Source organism: Mus caroli, unplaced genomic scaffold (genome assembly GCF_978045245.1).
Source record: "Mus caroli unplaced genomic scaffold, Mus_caroli_1 scaffold_11, whole genome shotgun sequence".
Classification (NCBI taxonomy): domain Eukaryota; kingdom Metazoa; phylum Chordata; class Mammalia; order Rodentia; family Muridae; genus Mus; species Mus caroli.
The window spans coordinates 64,329,876-64,349,243 of record NW_028227266.1 but is presented as its reverse complement, the minus strand read 5'-3'; the positions used below and the strand labels follow the sequence as shown (position 1 = coordinate 64,349,243).

The following is a 19,368-nucleotide window of genomic DNA, read 5'->3' as shown; positions in this document are numbered from 1 at the left end:
AGGGGTAGTGCTACTTGAATCCACAGAATCCCTGCAAGTGAGGGTTAACTATGTGATGTCAGTAATCTGGAAAAGGGAGACTGTTGGCCAGGCCTGTGACAGCAGCCTCTTGTGAAGCTATGTGCATTTGAAGGCCTGCGGAGGACCAGCACCAGATGGTGTTTTTAACGTTGTTGTGAAGGGTAGTACTTGTGAGCAGAGCTCACAGAACAGTTTACAGGGAGTCCCCTCTTCAGACTGTGGGTGATGGAATTCATCTCACGCTTGGCAGCAAGCACCCTTACTCACTAAACCATTTGCCAGCCCCAGTTCATTTTCTTTGAGCGCCATCTTGTGGTTGTGATACCAGCAGACCGCAATTAGCTGTTTTATCTGTGTGTTTCCTTCGCAGAACACCAAGTGCCCAGATGAAGTCAGCTTCATGGGCCAGACTGGCTCATTCGAGGTGATTCTGGAGGTGCCATCTTACCATCAGTTACGGTGTTGATCATCCTGTTTGCCATTCCGACCGTGACTGAAGGCAGACCCTTGGTTGCCTCACCTCCACTAGACCCTCCGACCCCCGACCCTCCCTCTTCCTCAGGAGCTGGAGAACTGGTACTTTGCAAAAATATTTATTCTCTCAGCCACAGTTTTGTTGTGGTCATCTATGGAGATGAAGGCATAGGAGCAACTGAGAGAACTCAGCCTCATCCCAGAGAAATGACTGCTCTGTTACCTTAGCCCCTGGTCTGCTGCCAGAGCAGCACCACACACCTGGGAGGGACCCCAAGCACGGGATAAAGTCTGAAGACAGCACAGCAGCCATACCCCTCACTGTCATTACCACCATAAACCAGATTCCACATCTCCTCAGTGGTTTGGGCCCTGGGAACTGGCAGCACGTGGAGAAATTAGAATCTCAGGAAAGAAGTAGGGAGCTGTTTCCTCTGTAATTGCGAAGACAAGGTCTTCAAATGTGGAGACATCCCCCTCTGATGTGAGCACAGATAAATGCTCAGAGCCTAACCTGTAAAGGGGAGAGTAAGACACTTGCCCCATCAGAGTCTTGTGCTCCTGTCAGGTGGAAGACAGGGGTTCTAGCACCAGCACAGGCTCCCTGGGGATGCTGGGAGGAACTGGAGCATAAGTGGAGTCTGTGAAACTGAATCTGCTTCCTCACCAAAATTCCTGCTGCTTTCCAGATCTCCCAACTCCTTGCCCCTTTCTCTTTCTTTTTTAACCCCTTGGTGCCTTTCCCAGGGGGGATTCCCCATACTGACCTCACCTCTTCTACTGCTTGGCTTCTACAACTCAGGCAGTATTAATAGACTTCCTCCCAGCATGGGTAACCTTGGAGCCTGCCACATCACTTTAGAGCAGAAACCAGAAGGCAGGCTGTTCTTGGAGACAGTCAGTTATCTGAGTATCCTTCTCATTTAGGGTCACAAATGTATCCATCCATCCCAGTTCCTCTGTCTACAGGTACATGATTTTATACAGTCACTCTGTAACTCCGTACGTGCCAATATGAGGAGTGTCTTTGTAACACCCGTTTATGTTTTAGGGGCCACTGGCCAAGGGAGATGATTTGCTCCTTAGACCCTAAAACAGCAAATCCAAACATTATATGCCCAGGTCAGAGTGGACACAGGACAGAGTGGACACAGTGCCACAGGCTCTGAGGTGGCAGGCATTTCTATGTTCTCCTGAGCTACAAAGTCATGTTAGGGAAAAGTGATGACCTAGCTTTGTTGGAGTCACGTCTTCCCAGCATGTGGGATGTTTTTTAGTTCTTTGCTATTGCAGGGTACCATCCCTTTGAAACCCTTTCCTCCTGTTTTTGCCCTTTGGACTGCAAGAGAGAGAGAAAGATGCACAGATACCAGCTTAGGCTAATCGGGAGCTTGAAACAAGCATGTCAAAAGTGACAGTTTGAGAGCAGGAAGGTAGGTGGCTCTAACTTCTTTGGGAAAGTGGGGTGGTAGGAGACATTAAGCACAAAGCCCAAGAGAAGCTAGCTCCCAAGAACCCATGAACCCTCCCTGTATATAATCAGGCTTTGGTAGTTAGCACCTCTGACCTCCAAACCTTTCCTGTTTCCAAGTCCTTGTTTTTGTTTGAGTTGGGTTCTGGGCACTTGGGAAAATCCTTTTGTCTAAACAGCCTCCTCACCACCATTGTCCCCTCTGCCACATGCTGCCCCGGCAGGAGTCTGGGCAGTGACCCCCTTTCATTCATGGAGATAGATGTTGGAGATAACATCTTATCTAATCCATTACCCTTACTAAGAAAGTGACTGTCGCCTAATTATGCTTCTCCCCACAAGACTCTAGTGAGTAGAGCCATGCTCCCATCTGTTCCTGTTTTTTTTTTTTTTTTTTTTTTTTAAACATTGTGTTTTGTATGTATCTGTGGCACTGGTTTGCAGTGTGCTTTGTACATATTGTAAAAAAAAAAAAACAAAAAAAACCATTGGAGCAATTTTGTTTTTCCCTGGGTAGGCATGGCCCACATTCCAGCCCTTTCCACTTCATTTATAACAGAGGTGTGTCTGTATTTGCAAGACAGCCTTAGATCCTGCAGAAGGAACAGCTTTCTCTCTCTCCCCTTCCCCTCCCTCCCCCCCTCTGTCTGTCTCTCTCCCCTCTTCCCGATAGAAACAAGTCAGCTTTTTGTTCCCTCTACCCAAGTGCCCCTTGAAAAACAGGTGCTGCTCTGAAAGGAGATTAGCAGTAGAAAACTGACCCTATGTTCTCAGCTCCATCCTCCTGGTCCCTAGTCTGAGTCCAGTCTTCCCGCTCTGAAGTAGTATTACATACACAGCTACAGCTGTGGAAATTCCTGACTAGTGCTTCAAAACTGTCCACCTCCACTCCTAGTCAGAAAGACAGGATCTGGTGCAGACCACCAAGCCAAGCCTTTCACTAAGCCACCCTGCCCATGCTCTTGCTCTTAATGATCTCCAGGGACTCATGTGGAAGAGAAGCTATAGGAAGTAGGGGCCTCACCCTGAGGAAGGGCAGCTACCGATTGCCAGCTGCTGCTTAGGATTCACATCTACTTCCTCATTTCCCCATGTTATACTTGTACATGTAGTCTCCTCTTAGCCTACTCTCTCCACACATCTCAAGGTCAAAGAAGCGTAGAAGGGTAAGAGGGTACCCTGTGAAATGATCCTTTCATGCACCTTCTCTCCAGGCTCCAGGGGGCGGGGGACTTAGTTTAAGGGAGTTAGCTAAGACTGCAGAAGGGCTAGAGAATTGGATATAGATTTGAGGCCTCATCACCTACCCCATGTACCTTATCTGTGTACTCTGATGGCCCCCAAGATTCGGCTGGGCAGCTAGCTGGCCCTAATTCTGGGCCTTTGTCATTTATCACTAGGGCATCCAAGGAAACTTTCCAGTGATTCCCTGCCATGGGCCCCTCCCAGGCCTTATCCCCAGCCCCTCCTGCCCCAGCCCACCCGCTTGCCTTGGTGCTCAGCCCTCCCGTTGGGAGCAGGTTGGGGCAAGCTGGAGGCTCGGGCTGGAGGGACAGTGTTGCTGTTCATAGCTTTTGTTCCATTGGCGTTGCTCTGTTGAATTTAATTTCAGTCTTCCTGATTCTTCCCTTCTGTAAAGTGTACATTACCAAGTTCCTTGTTTTTTTATATATATATATATATATATATAAATATATATATATACAAACTGTACTCTTTTTGCCTTTGTACATTCAGGCAAGAAGAGAAAATAAATCTTTTTAAGAGACAATCACAAATCTGTGAGGGCTGCTGGTTATTTCTCCTGGAGTTTGCTGCTGAGCTGCTGCCTCCTCCCCTAGCTGTTCTGTTCCCCCTCAGCTTCCCTGTCTTTTCTCTAGCCCTGCTCCATACCCACCTCAGCTTCCCCTTTCCTGGCTGACAGCAAGCTGTTGAACCCAGTGTGCCCACCTGCCCTGTAGCTTCTTCCTTTCCAGCATTGTTTTCCACCTTGGCCACTGGCTGATCCTGTATCCTGACCTCTTTTTTTAAACCCTTAGATCTCATTCACCAAAGTGGCTTTGGACCCCTGGGTGCTCTGGGACCTGCCTCCCAGAGGCCCTTGGCTTGGGACATTCATTCATCTATGAAACTATGCACCTGGGAGCTCTCTGCCTGAGATTTTGCACTACTTAAACTTACCTGGGCGTTAGAATGAAAGGTTTTTAGGAACAAGTGGGAAATCTCCCGCCCTGTCCCCCTCTCCCTCACCCCCACAACCCCCACCCAGCACTCCACCCTATACTATCTGTACCCATCCTAGCCTCAGAAGTCTGCTGGTCCCAGGATTGCTCCTGGACTCCCGTGGTTACCCTCAAGGGCTAAGGATCTATTGGTAAGAGCTTTTGAGACTCAAATAGTGATACTGTCTGAAACAGCCCAGCCAAATCACGTTCAGCCTTCCTTCTTTCCATACCTCCTCTTCCCTTTCCCCTTTGTTTCTACTTCCTTTTCTTAATTGGCTTTGGAATTGAAGTATATTTTTAAATTATTTGTTGTATTTATTGAATAAAGTTTTTAATGTCCCTGTTCTTACATTTAGACTAAAGTTTGCCTTTCACGTATCTCCCCTATCTCTCTTCTTCATCACCCCCAAATTTTCTACTTTCTAAGTTGCTTTTTAAAAAAAAAAAAAAAAAAAGAAGTGCTGCTGCCTGCTTTACAATGATTATGTTGTCAGTGGTGGGCTTCAATAATCCTTTTTATTTTTAATTTATTTTTTTGCCAGAGAACTCTTTGGGTAGGTATATGGTTTCCAAGTCAGCCTGTTTCACTGGCTGTTAACAGGAAGAATCTGCATACAGTAGCAGAAGAAACACAGTGTGTTCCCTCTGCTTTGTGAGCTGACAGTAAAGGACTGTTACCCCTATTTATCTGTGAATGTGTATCTCAGGTTTTACATTTGACTCTTGCCTCTAGCAGTCATCTGTTTGATGGAGGGTATTTTCAAGTGAATGACTTTGAAGAAATGCCATGTGCAGGTCGAACCTAAGTTTAGTGACTTGGCTAAATGGCTAAATACAGTACAGGTAAGCTCCATGAAAAACAAGCTGAGCACTTGGGAGGCAGAGGCAGGCGGATTTCTGAGTTCCAGGACAGCCAGGGCTACACAGAGAAACCCTGTCTCGACAAACCAAAAAAAAAGAAAAAGAAAAACTGAAAATTGGGCAAAGCCTGTAAAGAAACTAAAGGATGACTATAAGGCAATTGTAAATCTACAGGCCTTGAGGGGAAGGAGTGCCTGTGAGAACTCTTGAGAAGTGAGGCAGGGGCCTGCTTAGATCCCTCTCCAGGACCACTGCGAGATGACTGATTCCTCATGCTGGTGATGATACAAAGGGACCAGAAGACATGCCATAGAACACTGGGCTCCAAGAAGACAAAACTAAACTGGAACAGAATGTGCCACTTAGAGTGTGCACTGCAGAGGCTACGGCAGGAAGGCTGACACAAGCTTTCGTCAACAAGGAAACAAAGACTTCAGGAATAAAGTTAGGCAGTACCATAAAAAGTAAAGTTTTAAGCCCAACCCCTGTGTGTAACAACTGGATTTGAGTTAGTCAATACTACATAGGAAAGTGTTACGTATGCACCTCTCTCTCCATGGGCACTTAGTGTGTGCCACCCCTAGCAACCCTGAATGTCACAGTATAACATGGCCCCAGAGACCAGCAGCAAGCAGCCTTGTCCCTGAGAAGTATGTACCATACTTATGTTTAAGCTCTGGTTGTGACAGGAAGTTGGTCCTGGTACAGGAATAAAAAGACAGACCAACCACAACTTTAAATCAGTTTATTGACACAGTAACACAACACACTTGCCTCCCTGACACCCCACACCCAATGTAGATCTCTCTCCCTTTTCTCTTTAGAACAAGCTGTTTGGTGAAAGCAGTAAAAGGCAGGCCATTTCTGCAGTCCAGCCCTACCTCTCGGCTCTGCAGCGCAGGCACTGTTCTGAACCTGTTAAGGAGGCAGGCAGTACTGTGCTTGGCCAGCCAGAGGCATCCAGGCGCTAAGAACAGGCTCCCCCACAAACCCCAGGCCCTGAGTTTGGTATTCTTCCTCTCTGCTCTTGCAAGGAAAGAGATCCTGGGGCCTAGGCCACAGAGGCAAGAGCTCTGGTGGTAACTTGAGATGTAGTTTGGCTAGTTTCTTAAGGCCCAGGCACCCCCAAAAAAGCCCTGGTGTGGGGGAGTGAGTTTCAATGCCCCTATTTAAAATGTACTGGTAACATTAAACAGATTAAGCCAGCTTAACCAAATGCCAGAATAACACTAAGCTGTAAAGAAAGCAAGGTCAGACCTGCTTACACCAGGCCAGACACAAAATGCCAGAAGCTCAAGGTGGAGTGTTGAAGACAACCCAAGGACACTGCCCAGGAGCTAAAGCCTACACTCAGGAGCCCCTGGATGACAAGGAGCAAAGAAAGAAAATACCTAAGTCTTCAAAACCAAAAGAAGAAAGCCCAACTCCAAGGAGACCTGAGCCTGACAGTCCTGCCCACCAGCCCTCCAGGCCTGTCCTGGGCCCGGCAGTCCCGCCCCTGCAGGCAATGTCCTCCCCTAGGGTAGATGGAGCACATCACAGCGCAGTTTAAAAAGCTTCTAATGCCAGTTCATAAACATCTTCATTTACTATTGGTGATTACATGTGAATAATATGCTTATACTGTTCTTTATGGAAAACAATTTCAACGAGTCAACTCCGAGAACACAATGGGCAACCCTCAACCTGAGCCCCTCAATGTCCTTCCCTAGACAGCCAGAGACCCTCTCCTCTGTCCCAAGGCTGCCTAACGTCCCCTCTTCCCCCACTGTGGCTCTTAGGCAAAGCATCCTCTGTGACCATTAGTCCTCATCAGACAAGTTCTGGTCCAGGGGGTAAACCATAAACATCACATCTGGCCGAGAGGGGACACAGGGATGACCTGGACGCACAATCTCAAAGCCCAAGAAGCTGAACGTCTTCAGGAGTGGAGCTGCAGAAAATGAAGCATAGAAGGGACTCTGATGAGGCTCAAATCCAGGGAAAACTCCAAAGATCAAACAAACAAATACTAGGTCCTCAGGAACTTCCCCTTAGCCACAACTCTCCAGCTTGGTAAGGCAAATGTACACGGTGTACAGCCCTCTGCATAGGTGTCAGACTGTTCTGACTGCTCACCTCTGTCTTCCCGGCCCTTCCTGAAGCAGATGAAGACGTAGTTCACTTTCATCTTCTCCTCAGCAAACTCTAGCAGTGCTAATAATCTGCAGAAACAGCACTGCTCAGGTCCACTACCACCTCAAACTTCCTCCCCAACCCCCCTTTAAAAGGACCATCTGAGCCTAAAGACCACAAAATTAATCCAGAATCTCCAAAGAAAGATTCCCACTTGAAGATCTCAACCTAGAGCCCTACGTGAAGAGAAAAATAAGTCACAGACCTGGGGGGGGGGGGGGCGGGGGGGAGCTTCTCTCTCCTGATAACTTGATTTCTTCATCTGATAATAATACTGACTTAAGAAATGCAAATCACAAGAGAAAGTGGGGCCTTTAACAGAGCCCAGCTTACTGTGGTCATTACACTGACAGGAATACTCTGAGCCCAGTTTCCTCAATAAACTTGAGGCCAGGTTTGGTGACTCACACCTTTAATCTAGCACTCTGGAGACAGAGGCAGTGGATCTCTTTGAGTTCAAGGCTAGTCTGGTCTACACAGTTCCAAGACAATCAGGACAATAAAGTAAAAGCCTGTCTCAAAAAAACATAGAAACTGGGATCAGTCAAGAGAATGTCCTGGGACTGTATTTTACACTGGTTACTACAAGAACAGTGCCTAATCCAATAAAATTCCACCATTCTACCTGTATTCCCTGGTCTTTGGAATTGCACCTTTCTTTGTATGGAGGATCAAGGGGAACTTGATATCTTCCGGGAATCTGATAAACTGGTGGGTGACTGGCTAATATGCTAACAATTTGCTTTAATTATAACCTAGAGCAGGCCTGATTTCCTAGCTAAAAGTAACTTACAACAAAACATCTACTAGAGCTCAGAGGGAGAAGGTATAGACTCCCCTATAAAGCTGCTATCCCCAACAGACATTCTCTTGATTGTTGCCTTACCCTTCTTTGCTCCCATCAGCTAATAATCCATCTGGGATTTCTACAAACAGGCTCTGGCTGGACAGGACTGCATCCCAGGAAGAGACCTTCACCTCGGTGACCTCATACTGGAAGTGGACGATGTGAGGTTTTCCATCGTTCACGGGGAGGTCCTGGGTTACAGTGAGCTTCTCGTCCTGGGAGGGAAAGTTAGGGCAGAGGACAGGATCTCTACTACTGGCCTCATCCTATGCTCCCTAAACCAAGGGTGCTGCATCCCTTGGGCCATTCTCAGGGCAGTGTGAATCAGGGTCATTTCAAAAATACAGACCTCTAGGTCAGCCAATTACAACCATTTCTAAGAACAGCTGCTGTTGATAAAGGCCAGAATAAGATGGAAAAGGAAATCTTTACTCAGAACAAACCAAGTACTGAGTACTATGCAAAGTAATATTCATGTACTAATATCTCTACCTTAAATATGAACCAATAAGCCAGGCGTGGTAGCACACGCCTTTAATCCCAGCACTCAGGAGGCAGAGGCAGGCGGATTTCTGAGTTTGAGGCCAGCCTGGTCTACAGAGTGAGTTCCAGGACAACCAGGGCTACATAGAGAAACCCTGTCTTGAAAAATAACAACAAAAAAAAAGAACTAACAAGGCAAGAGCAATTTAGCAACTGGCCCATGGTTCCTGCAGTAATAAATGCAAAGCTGAAATTAAAACCTAGGTATTCCTAATCTGACAGTTTGTCAGAGCTGTACCTTCTTTAAGAGAAAAATAATAAAAACATGAAGTTCTAGTATTGCTACACTGGAGCAGGAGGATTATGAGTTAAAGGCCAGCCTGGACTACATAAGGCATTTTGTTTTTAAGACAGTATCTCACTATATAGCCCTGACTGGCCTGGAACTCCTAGAGATCCACCTGCCTTTGCTCCAAAGTGTTATACTTAAAGGCTTAAGCTACCATGTGTGGCCTGAGGTCTTGCCTTTAAGTAAAAGATAGCTGGGCATGGAATATACGCCTGTGATCCCAGCACTCAAGTCCTTATGCACAGAATTCTCATGCCCTGCTAACTTTCCATTCCTAACCTAAGAAAGAAGCTGAACTGGGTCCTGGGTCTCAACCACCATTAGATTAAAAGGCAACAAGCAGTATTAATGATTCTCCCTCTAGGATTCCAATAAAGCACACACAGCTTCAATTTTAAAAGTTAACAGTTCCCGTTTTCCCTCCGCCACCCTACTACTTCTGCCTAAGAGAACACTAAGGAAAAATTAAGCATTTGAGCAGCTGCTCTGTGGGATCTGGGAGACTCCACCCAAGCTTCTATACAAGGTCCTCCTTACCTTATATATTAGAGCTGAGAGAGAAGGATCCCTGCCGCCCCCTCGCCCACCGGGGATCTTCGACAGTGGGTGAGGGGCATCAGGAGCACCACAGAGGCCCTGGAACAATGTGCCTGCAGCACTGGAGCTGGGGACAGTTACTCAACGGCAAAATACTACTGCAAAGAGACAGAAAGTCAGACAGTAAACACGAGGACATTCAGTCCATACCCTCCAGCCCCGCCCTCCTCTGCCTACCCAAGTATTCTATGACTTCCCCACTACTCAAGTTCTTTCTTCTTCTTCCTTTCTTTCTTTTTTTCTTTCTTTTTTTTTTTTTTTTGTTTGTTTGTTTGTTTTTTCGAAACAGGGTTTCTCTGTATAGCCCTGGCTATACTGGAACTCACTCTGTAGACCAGGCTGGCCTCGGACTCAGAAATTCACCTGCCTCTGCCTCTTGTTTTGTTTTTCAAGACAGGGTTTCTCTGTGTAGCCCTGGCTGTCCTGGATGGAACTCACTCTGTAGACCAGGCTGGCCTCGAACTCAGAAATCCACCTGCCTCTGCCTCCCAAGTGCTGGGATCAAAGGCGTGCACAACCACCACCTGGCTTAATTCTTTCTTAAACTACTACAAATGCTACTTTATCAAGAGGCATACTGTCCCAGAAGTCCAAGGGAGTCCTGCTGGATGTATCTGACCAGAGGATTACTATCAAACATCAGTAAGCTCTTGACATGAGATTTACTCCATCCTAGCTTGGCTGCTAAGTCTCCAGCATCATGTCCCCTAATCAGTCTCTTTCCTTAACCATCTGTGCTTTAGTCACCAATACAGCACAATCACTGAGCCTAAAATGAAGTGTCAACATGGGCTGGGTACTATGGGCTGAGAAACTACCCAGGCTACTCACTTTCCCATCCTTCATCTCAGCAAAGGAACTGCAATTAGAGAGGGAGAGAGAAAGGGAGAGGAGAGAGGGGCCCCAAATTGCTCTAGGCTTATGAACGAAGCATGAGAACATAGGTAATACTGACACTGTCAAAACAGACACAGGCACAAGAAAAGATCTGTTGCCACCACATGTGTCAGCCATTTTTTTTCAAGACAGGGTTTCTCTGTGCAGCCCTGGCTGTCCTGGAACTCAATATGTAGTCCGGGCTGGCCTTGAATTAGGAGGTATGCCTGCCTCTGCTTTCTGAGTGCTGGGATTAAAGGTGTTCATCACCACTGCCTGGCTGAAAGCCACGTTAATTTTCAGGAAAACACAAAACTATTGCCATCTTTGGTTCTGGCTTAATGACAGGGAAAGAGGAAATCTGTGATGTGTATCATGACTCAGGAGCAGACCTGTCCCATAGCTACAACACAGTGCCACATAGGGAACTAGTGAATGGGAGTGCTACAGCCATCTCCCTACACAACTGTTATCAGTGTTGAACCAGCCAAGTGTGTGTAGTATATCTACACTACAGAAATCAGTATTTGCTAGAAATTGGGGCTTTTTTCCTCACTGAAATGGTGCATGGTTTGCTGGTGTAAAGTTCTTGTAACTGAAACTCAACAAAACTAAACATAGCTAACCACCACCAGGCTTGCATTGATGTAGCTGAGGCAGGGATGCAAGCCCACCCTGACTAACTTCTCACTTCTCAGTGTGTCTTCTCCGGGGATTCCAACTGGGGTTCTAAAACATGCTACAGTATTTGAGAGACTAAACTCCTGCAGTGGTGTCCTCATCTGCACATCATTACATATCCCACCTCTTGCCTTCCTCAGGGAATACTTCTCAACTCTTAGTTTTAGCAACAGCTACTGGACAAGGACAGGCTCTGTTTTCTACTTTAGACAAAGTTATTGTAATTTCCCCTAGTAAAATAGTAAGGAACAGAATATCGATGTCCAGGCAAATAAAACAAATTTTTCTTCAGGTCAGGAATTCCCCAAACCCCATCTGAGAAGCTCCCCCTCTTAACCCTTTGTTGAGGTTCTGTAGGGGTACCAAAAGGCTGGGCTACTGGGGAAAATAGCTGGCTGGCTGGCTGGCTAGCATACACTGGCAGAACTATCCCAAGGACTAAACAAGTCCCATCTGTGACAAGAAGAAGATCCCTTGCATACTAGAACTGTTTGGATTTATAAAACAACTAGATCACCAAGGTCCTTGCAATCCTAGAATTCTGCTGCCAGACTTCTGAGTTAACTGGACATAAACCTTACATTCCAACCAGCATCCCAATTCCTAACTAATTCATGATCAGAAATGGCAGAAACAATAGGCCACCCCTAGAAAGAATCAGTTTAGTGATGGAAGGGCAGGGGCACTCTTTGTTTTCCTAGAAATAATCCCTAGTGTCTACCCTCCTTTTCCTACACTAATCTGTAAACCTGGGATACTTCTGGTTTCTTTATCAATAAATGCAACAAGTTCACACCTTGATAACAGATCACCCCCTACTCCTCTCCCACCCCTTCTCTCTCTCTCTCTCTCTCTCTCTCTCTCTCTCTCTCTCTCACACACACACACACACACACACACACACAGGATCATCACATACAAGCTCTGCTGTTCTAAAAACCCTGTAGAAGTAGGTATGTATCCAGGACCAGTTCCCCAACTGGGTAGACACGACATGAGGTCACTAAGAAGTCTCTTTACTGTGCATTATGACACACTGATTACTAGTTACCCGAATGTCAGATTACGATACTCAAAACATCTGATTGTCATTTCTTAAGGGATGAGTGATGGGACATAGCAATTATAGAACATGAAACTGCCTGGTAACAACCTTCTCTTCTGATAGTGTTCAAATGATATATCAAAATCATGATGAATGAAATTTAAAAGATTTTGAAAGAATTTAAGAACAAGAGAATTGCCCCCTCTTCCCTCCACCACCCCCATCCCAGGCTTCTCTGTGTAACCCTGGCTATCTTGGAACTCCGGATCTGTAGGCCAGACTGGGCTTGAACTCAAGAGATCACCTGCCCCTGCCACCTGGGTGCTGGGATTGAAGGTGTGTTACCATCAATGGCCAGCTTGAGAATGTGGAGTCTTAAAGACAAGTCTCTCTAAGACAAGATAGAAAAGATTTCGTACTCAATTTGGTTTTATTTCAGCTTTTGCCAATCCTTCCACAGATTTTAGTCATTCCACTAGGGGGCAGAAATGACTTAATCCTTACACCAAAAAGATGATTTAAATTTAATCTAGCATGAGATGGAAGAGAAAGCTCAACAGGTAAAGCCTTGCCACCAAGCCTGAGGACCTCAGTTCAACCCCTTGATCCCACATGGAAAAACAAACTAGCCTTTGGCCCTCCATACACTATGCACACACACAATAAATTAATGTAACTTAAACATTCTTTTTTAAAGTTTAAGGCCAGAGGCGCAAAAAAGATAGGTTAAGAGAAGTCAACTGTATATACTGTACCCAGACATCCAGCTGACCCAGTCCTGCTTTTGAGAAGAGCAAATAGAGCATACTGGAAATGAAGTGTCTGGTATCCACATCCAAGGCAGATCAAGACACTGGAGCTTAGAGCTGATGTTAAAGCCTCTTGTTTCCTCAGCTGTTAAAGGACCTCCCCCTGGAAACACACCTCAGGTCACCTATACACAGTTCACTTACTGCTGCTACTTCACAGAATCCGTGAGGACTGGGAGTGTCTGCCTAGTGTAGACAGGGCCCTGGGTTCGATTCTCCAACAATCAATGTGTCTGTGGACCTACTATCTGAAATGTCTCTAGCTAGCCACAATTTCATATGATGACTATCAAAAGACACTGTATGTAGCAGATGTATAAGTCAAATTTTTTTATCATTGAAATCATATTTTTAGATCGTGATGGCATTTACTAATTACAAGAATTTAACCTTTTTTCTTGCCTTAAACTCGCCACGTACATGAGGATGACCTTGAACTTCTGACCCTCCTGCTTGTCTCTATCTCCCAAGTGTGGGGATTACAGTGTGCTATCAAATATCTTAACAAAGGGCTTCCAGGGCTGGAGATGTAGCTCAGTGGTAGACTACCTGCCTAGAATGTAAAGACCCAATACCACAAGCAAAAGGAAAAACTCAACAAGTGCTCATTTGTAGTCCCAGGTCTCTGGAAGCTGAAGCAGGAGATTGCTCTGAGTTGAAAGCTACATGGTGATTTAAGGGTGTGAGAACTTGTCTCAAAACAGTCCAAAAAACTTCCAACTGACTTTGTCATCTCCCCCCACACACACTTTTTTTTTAATTTTACTTTGCTCAAACACAACCTAATCTAATAGTTGGAATTCAAACTTGGTTTAGTTTTTCACTCTAGTGAAGTCTCAACCCATTCAGGTCTGCTCTATTTCATCCCCACTGCCTGTCAGAGAGGATCATCAATCAGCTGGCCTTGGTAGTATCAAATGAAAAGACACAAAAATAACACTCCCAGTATTCTACGTTCATTCCCTCCACTTCTTCTGACCCACTTGTGTCTCTCTCAGATCCTCCTTCACACAATACCCAAGGCAGCCTCAATTCCCTCACATGGGTGGTTTGTACTCTAGGGCTAGGAACATCTCCGATGAGTAATCCTTACGTAAAGCAAGACTAATCCAGAACTACAAGCACACTTAGCAATAAAGATGCAAGAAGAAAGGTAGGAAGTGTCAGCCACCTTCAATCTACAGTGACCACAGAGAACGATTTCCAACTGACAATTCCTCTCTGCATCTGAGAGATGCCATGTATGGTGCAATGCATTAGTCAATTAAGTCACTTCATCAGAGCTGTTACATGCTCCAAAAGGAGTATACACAATCAGTATGATTATAAAAAAAAAAAAATGACATCACCACTCTGAATTATAGGCTGAAAGCAAAAATAGATTTTAGTTGATTTTCTACAAGAAACATACATCTGATCGCAGCCCTAATATCTGTACCAGATGTTTGCTAATCACACAACTAACATTGATACATCTGCCAATGACAGGCACAACCCTATTGCCACTTATGGTTGCTAGATAGCTAACAATCCTACTGCACTGTAAGATATTTTTATATTTTTAAGTCTTCAGTGTAGTTTATACTGTTAGCTCTTCACATAGTCCAGCCTCCCCTCTGAGGGCAGGATTACATCATCGTTTATATCAAAGGCCCAGGAAATGTTCTTAAAGCTTCTCTTACACAAGACATTTGTTGCTGCTGCTGTTTGCAGGAAACTATCTTGCTCGTCTACTGAGCCATTAGAGTCTATTCTATAACTTCCTTCCTGTTTTGTTTTTGTTCTTGTTTTTTATTGTTATAGTTTACCACCAATGTCTTATTGACCATGTAGCCCTGGCTAGTCTAGAATTCACTATGTAGACCAGGCTGGCCTGAAACTTGATGGAAATCTGTCTACCACTGCCTCCTGGGACTAAAAGCCTGTGTCGCCATGCCCAGCCTTATCACTTTTGTTTGTTGGTTTGCTTTTTCAAGACAGGTCTTCTCTGTGTAGCCCTGGCTGTCCTGGAACTTGCTTTGTAGACCAGACTGGCCTCAAACTCAAAGAGTCCACCTGCCTCTGCCTCCTGAGTGCTGGGGTTAAGTGTGTGCCACCGTGCCCTGCTTATTTTATGTATGTTGGTATTTTACCTCTGGAGGCCAGAAGGCGGTTTTGGATTCCCTAGGGTTGATATTACATATGATTATGAACTACTATGGGGATGCTGGACACTGGGAATTGAACCTAGATCCTCTTAACCACTAAGCCATGTCTCCAGTCCCAGCCCCTATCACTTTCAATGAGCCTTGTAAACCTAACCACTGCACTCCAGTTCAGAAAGGAATGAATGGCTTTTCCCATAAATGCTCATTTATAACAGACCTCTTGCCCTACCCCTCAGTCTCCTTCATATATAAGCACAGCTCTAGGGCTAAATTTGGGTTTCTTGGCAGAATGGGGAATTGCTATAAATAGTCCCCATTGCTTTCTACAGCATACACCCAATTTAGGGGTGTTTCTGATTATACTAGCTGTCTATCTCCCTACTGCCCCACACTCATCAAGCAAAACTGATGAGAAAGGAGAATTAACAATATCAAATTATTTGGAAAGAGACAGAAATTCCATTACAGAGGAAGCCATGCAGTGAAAATACTATAGGTAGCTCCTAAAATGTTCTTGGGAGCTCCCTACCCCAAAAAACACGGCTGTGGAGCCTAATGTTTTCCTCTAGAGCCCATCATATAGATTGACTATAATATGGCTAACCAAGCCAGTGTTGACTATACTCTACATACTCAACTGTCACAGGGTACCAAGCAAGCCCTAGTCAGATACTGTGTCCCAGCCCCTACAACTCCAGGCAAAGGTAAGGTAACAAAACTTGATATCCTTTTCAATTTAAACCTATTGTTCAAAGCACATAATAAAGGGGTCTTGTATTTGCTCTTCTTCCTTCCCCCACCATCAGGAATTCTGACATTTTGGAGATATAATCTGACTGCTAGAAAGGAAGAGCCTTGTTTTCAAAACACTGCCAGCTCCTCCACAACTATTTCTTCCAGGGAAGTAGGCCTCCCTCTCCTGAATTTTTCACTGGAGCAAGGGAAGCTGGAAAGCCCATCCCCCACCCAATGGGAACTAAACTCTCAGCCAGCTCCCTACAGTGCACATTAAAAATACCAACAGTGCCTGGGAAGAACATCCGGCTGTTATCAGAACCCCAGCTAAGACTCCAACAGGATTCCGTTCAGAAAGTTAAGGGCCAGCACAGGAGAAGGGAAGCTGGGAAACACACTATGGAAACAAGACTGCCATAAAGCAAAGAAACCAGACACCCTGTACACCCCACCCCACCCCCAGGCCAAAGGAGAAGAGCCTGATCCAAGGACCAGCTTTTGCCCAGGCCCTGGCAGGCCAACTGACTCCTCCCTCCACCTGCCTCACACAGCCAAGCCCCTCAAATTACCAACACACTAAAGCAAGGGCCCTGGAGACAAGTGAGCCTGTTTTGCCACTTAGGCAGCTGAAATAATCCTTCCAAGTTATGCTAACTCAACCCCCTACTTTTTACATGTAAGCACATTGGCTAAGTGCGGCACAATTAGAACTCAAGGAAAGCTCACACTCAGGTCATGAAAGTCCTTAAGTATTGGTCTCAAATACTCAAATCTCTGGCGCAAGCTGCAAAGGACTTGGCACCTAGACCCCATCAGTCCAAAGGGCTCCTGAATGACCGCTAAAATGACCCACTTCCAACCCCAGGGAAAAACCCATCTCACATACTCTCCAACCTTGCTCTCCATCCTCAGCACACACAGTCTTCCGGACCACAACAGCACCTTTTGCATCCTGCATCATCCAAGGATACACCCACCTCCACCTCCTGAGCTGTGAAGGACTGGGTTAAAGAAGATAGACTCAAAGAATGGAATGCTCTGGGGACCTACATGGAGAGACTTGGAAAGGGAAAAGGAAAAAGGAAAAAGGAGGATGGGACTACCGGCAAAGGTTTGGTAGTTTGGTGACATTGGCTCAAGCACAACCATAACAAGCCAGGAAATCGGAAGTGAATGAGGTTCCTATATGGAAAGATGAAGTTGGAATAGAAAATGGCCAAAAATGGAGCAATAAATATATCATAAGGTAAAGAAGAGTTCTTAAAAAAATAAATAAAAAAATAAAGGGTTTCTCTGTGCAGCCCCGGCTGTCAGCTGTCATAGAACTTGATCTAAAGACCAGAATGGTCTTGAACTCAGAGACCCACCTGCCTCTGCCACCTGAGTGCTAGGATCACAGTCGTGCACACCATCACTATCAGGCTAACTCTGAACAAAAGGAGACCAAGAAATCGCTTGTCACTAGAGGGGCTAACACTGCAGGAATAAAGAAAGGCTAAGGCCTCCTTGGGCTGAGAGTATTTTTCAACTCAGGCTCCACATGAGAACTGGAGAGCTTTAGAATACACACCACTTACCAGGCTCTACCTTAGGCCATTTGGAGCAATCTAGGAAAGAACAGATAACTGGTTTTTTGGTTTGTGTTTGTTTTTAATGTCTAGCTAGGTTTAAGACACACTGAAATGTAAGGAACACACAGCTGGAGAAAAGATGGAGCTGGAAGAAGCATCAAGCAGGAAAGCGAGAGTATCAAGATCACTTAGTGAAAAAGAAGCCCAAGCTTCCAGAGGTCCCTTGAGTGGCAGAGCCCTATGTAAACAGCCACAAGAAAGATGACTTGTAGGAGGAAGTCATCTGGTTTTGGAGGGATCCTGACAGTTTAAGGAATGGATCTGCTTGCTCAAGGTCAGAGGCTATAAAAAGTCCAATGTGAAGATAAAAGATCTAGTATGGGAACTGAATGGGTTTCAAAAAAAGTTTTGGAGGGTTTAGCACCGAGCCTTACAGGGGAAGGCAAAGGAATCATTTCTGAATTGCTAATGGAAGCCAAGATAATACATAAGCAAGTGGCATTACAAATCCTGAGGGATCGGAAAATTCTGGAATAGCTTTGGAGAAGAGCATCTGTCTGGGGCAGAATTGTGGGATATCTGAGGACGTGGAAAAAAGAGAGGGTAACTAAAGGGATGACTTCTGCCTACTTTGGTTGAAAGTTAAGAAACCCACACCATTTCAAAAGAATAATGCATTTCAAATCCTGGGGGAAACAGGGATTGGGTCTTGAGGTAGATAACTTCCAAGGGCCCAGGATCTGGTTTTGGAGGCCCTGGAGTGAAATTTAAAGGGGGGTAGCACTTAAAGATCTTCCCAGGAAAGGAGACAGACTAAGTTGGGCGATATAATGATTTTAAAGAAAGGGAGTGGGGGGCGTAAGATGAGTTCCAACTGAGACTTTGTAGTGTTTAAAGGGTAAGAGTGTGTTGGCGACATCATTGGAAAAACAGGATGGAGGGCAGGAATGGACTCCATAGTGTTAGAGAAATAAAAAGAGTGGGGGTTCCCAGACAGGAAAATGGGACCTACCTGGAGAAGGGTAGGGAAAGAGAGTAGGACTGCACAACCCAAGGAGGTGGGAAGAGGGGGAAAGGGTCGAGTTGAGAACTGCCGGACAGAGATTGCCTTTGGGGACAGCCAGGCAGGGCTGAGAGGAGTCTGCCTGGGAAGCAATTTTCACTACAGAATGGATTTAAAGCGATTAAGTGACTTGTGGAAGAGTAAGAGAGATTTAGGGAAGATAAGAACCAATTCGGGGAATCTGTGGGAGAAAGCCCACAGTATGGGGAACTGGGCACCGTCCCGCTGGGCTTAAGAAAACGGAGCGACTGACTGGCTATGTCCAGGTTTTGGGGAGGGGGGGCTCCGGGCGAGGAGAAAACCCGGATGAGGGGGATGGGCAGAGCTGGAGGAAGGGGGCTAAAGGACGGAAGGAGGCCCGATTTCAGGGCTCGGGTGGCATGGCAGGGATGGCGAAGAGGAACAGTGGGAGCGGATGGAGCCCCCTGGGGGGTGGGGGCAGGCTGCTGGGGGGGGGGGGACGAAGGCCTCTGGAGCTGCGGAGGGAGGATGGGGGCGGGGAGCCTGCGCCGGGCCGTTACCTGTCCTGGGTGTTTATCATCCTCGGTGGCTCTGCTCAGGGTGGGAGGAGGCGGCGCGGGGAGTGGGTAGGTGGACGAGTGGGTGGGTGTGGGGTCGCGCGCGCGGGCCGGTCTCTGTGGGCTAAGTCCCTGTCAGGCCGCGGGCCGAGTGCCCTCCTCTTGCCTCAGCGAGCGCCTGCCTCCAACTGACCCTCCCCGGCCGCCGCCGCGCAACCGCCCCGCCCCCAAGTATCTCATCTGCATAGCCCCACCCAGCGCCGCTTGGTGTCCTGGGAAACTGGGGCCCACAACAAAGGGCGAAGCACCGCCCTGCCTAAGCGCAGGCGTACCAAGGGCAAGCTATCATCTCAGGAAGAGGGGTGGTAGCCAGGGAGAAGTGGGGAAAGAGGTCTCTCTCCATGCCAAGAACTCAGGTTC

General features: G+C 46.3%; 2 protein-coding genes across 2 annotated transcripts in view; one reads left to right on the top strand and one right to left on the bottom strand.

Moving 5' to 3' along the window:
- Positions 1 to 4,722, top strand: part of Znf609 (zinc finger protein 609) — a 139,166-nt gene extending 134,444 nt beyond the window's left edge. Inside the window, exon 10 of the mRNA XM_021171766.3 lies at positions 392 to 4,722. The gene's annotated coding sequence lies outside the window, so the exon portion shown is untranslated. The remainder of the gene's footprint in view (positions 1 to 391) is intronic.
- A 1,060-nt stretch (positions 4,723 to 5,782) lies between these two features.
- On the bottom strand, positions 5,783 to 19,160 carry Oaz2 (ornithine decarboxylase antizyme 2). The gene is given in 6 exon segments (XM_021172652.3): positions 5,783 to 6,985; positions 7,171 to 7,256; positions 8,114 to 8,289; positions 9,444 to 9,524; positions 9,526 to 9,601; positions 18,952 to 19,160. Coding segments are annotated over 6 exon segments (570 nt in total). The 5' UTR covers positions 18,972 to 19,160; the 3' UTR covers positions 5,783 to 6,854.
- Positions 19,161 to 19,368: the final 208 nt, after the last annotated feature.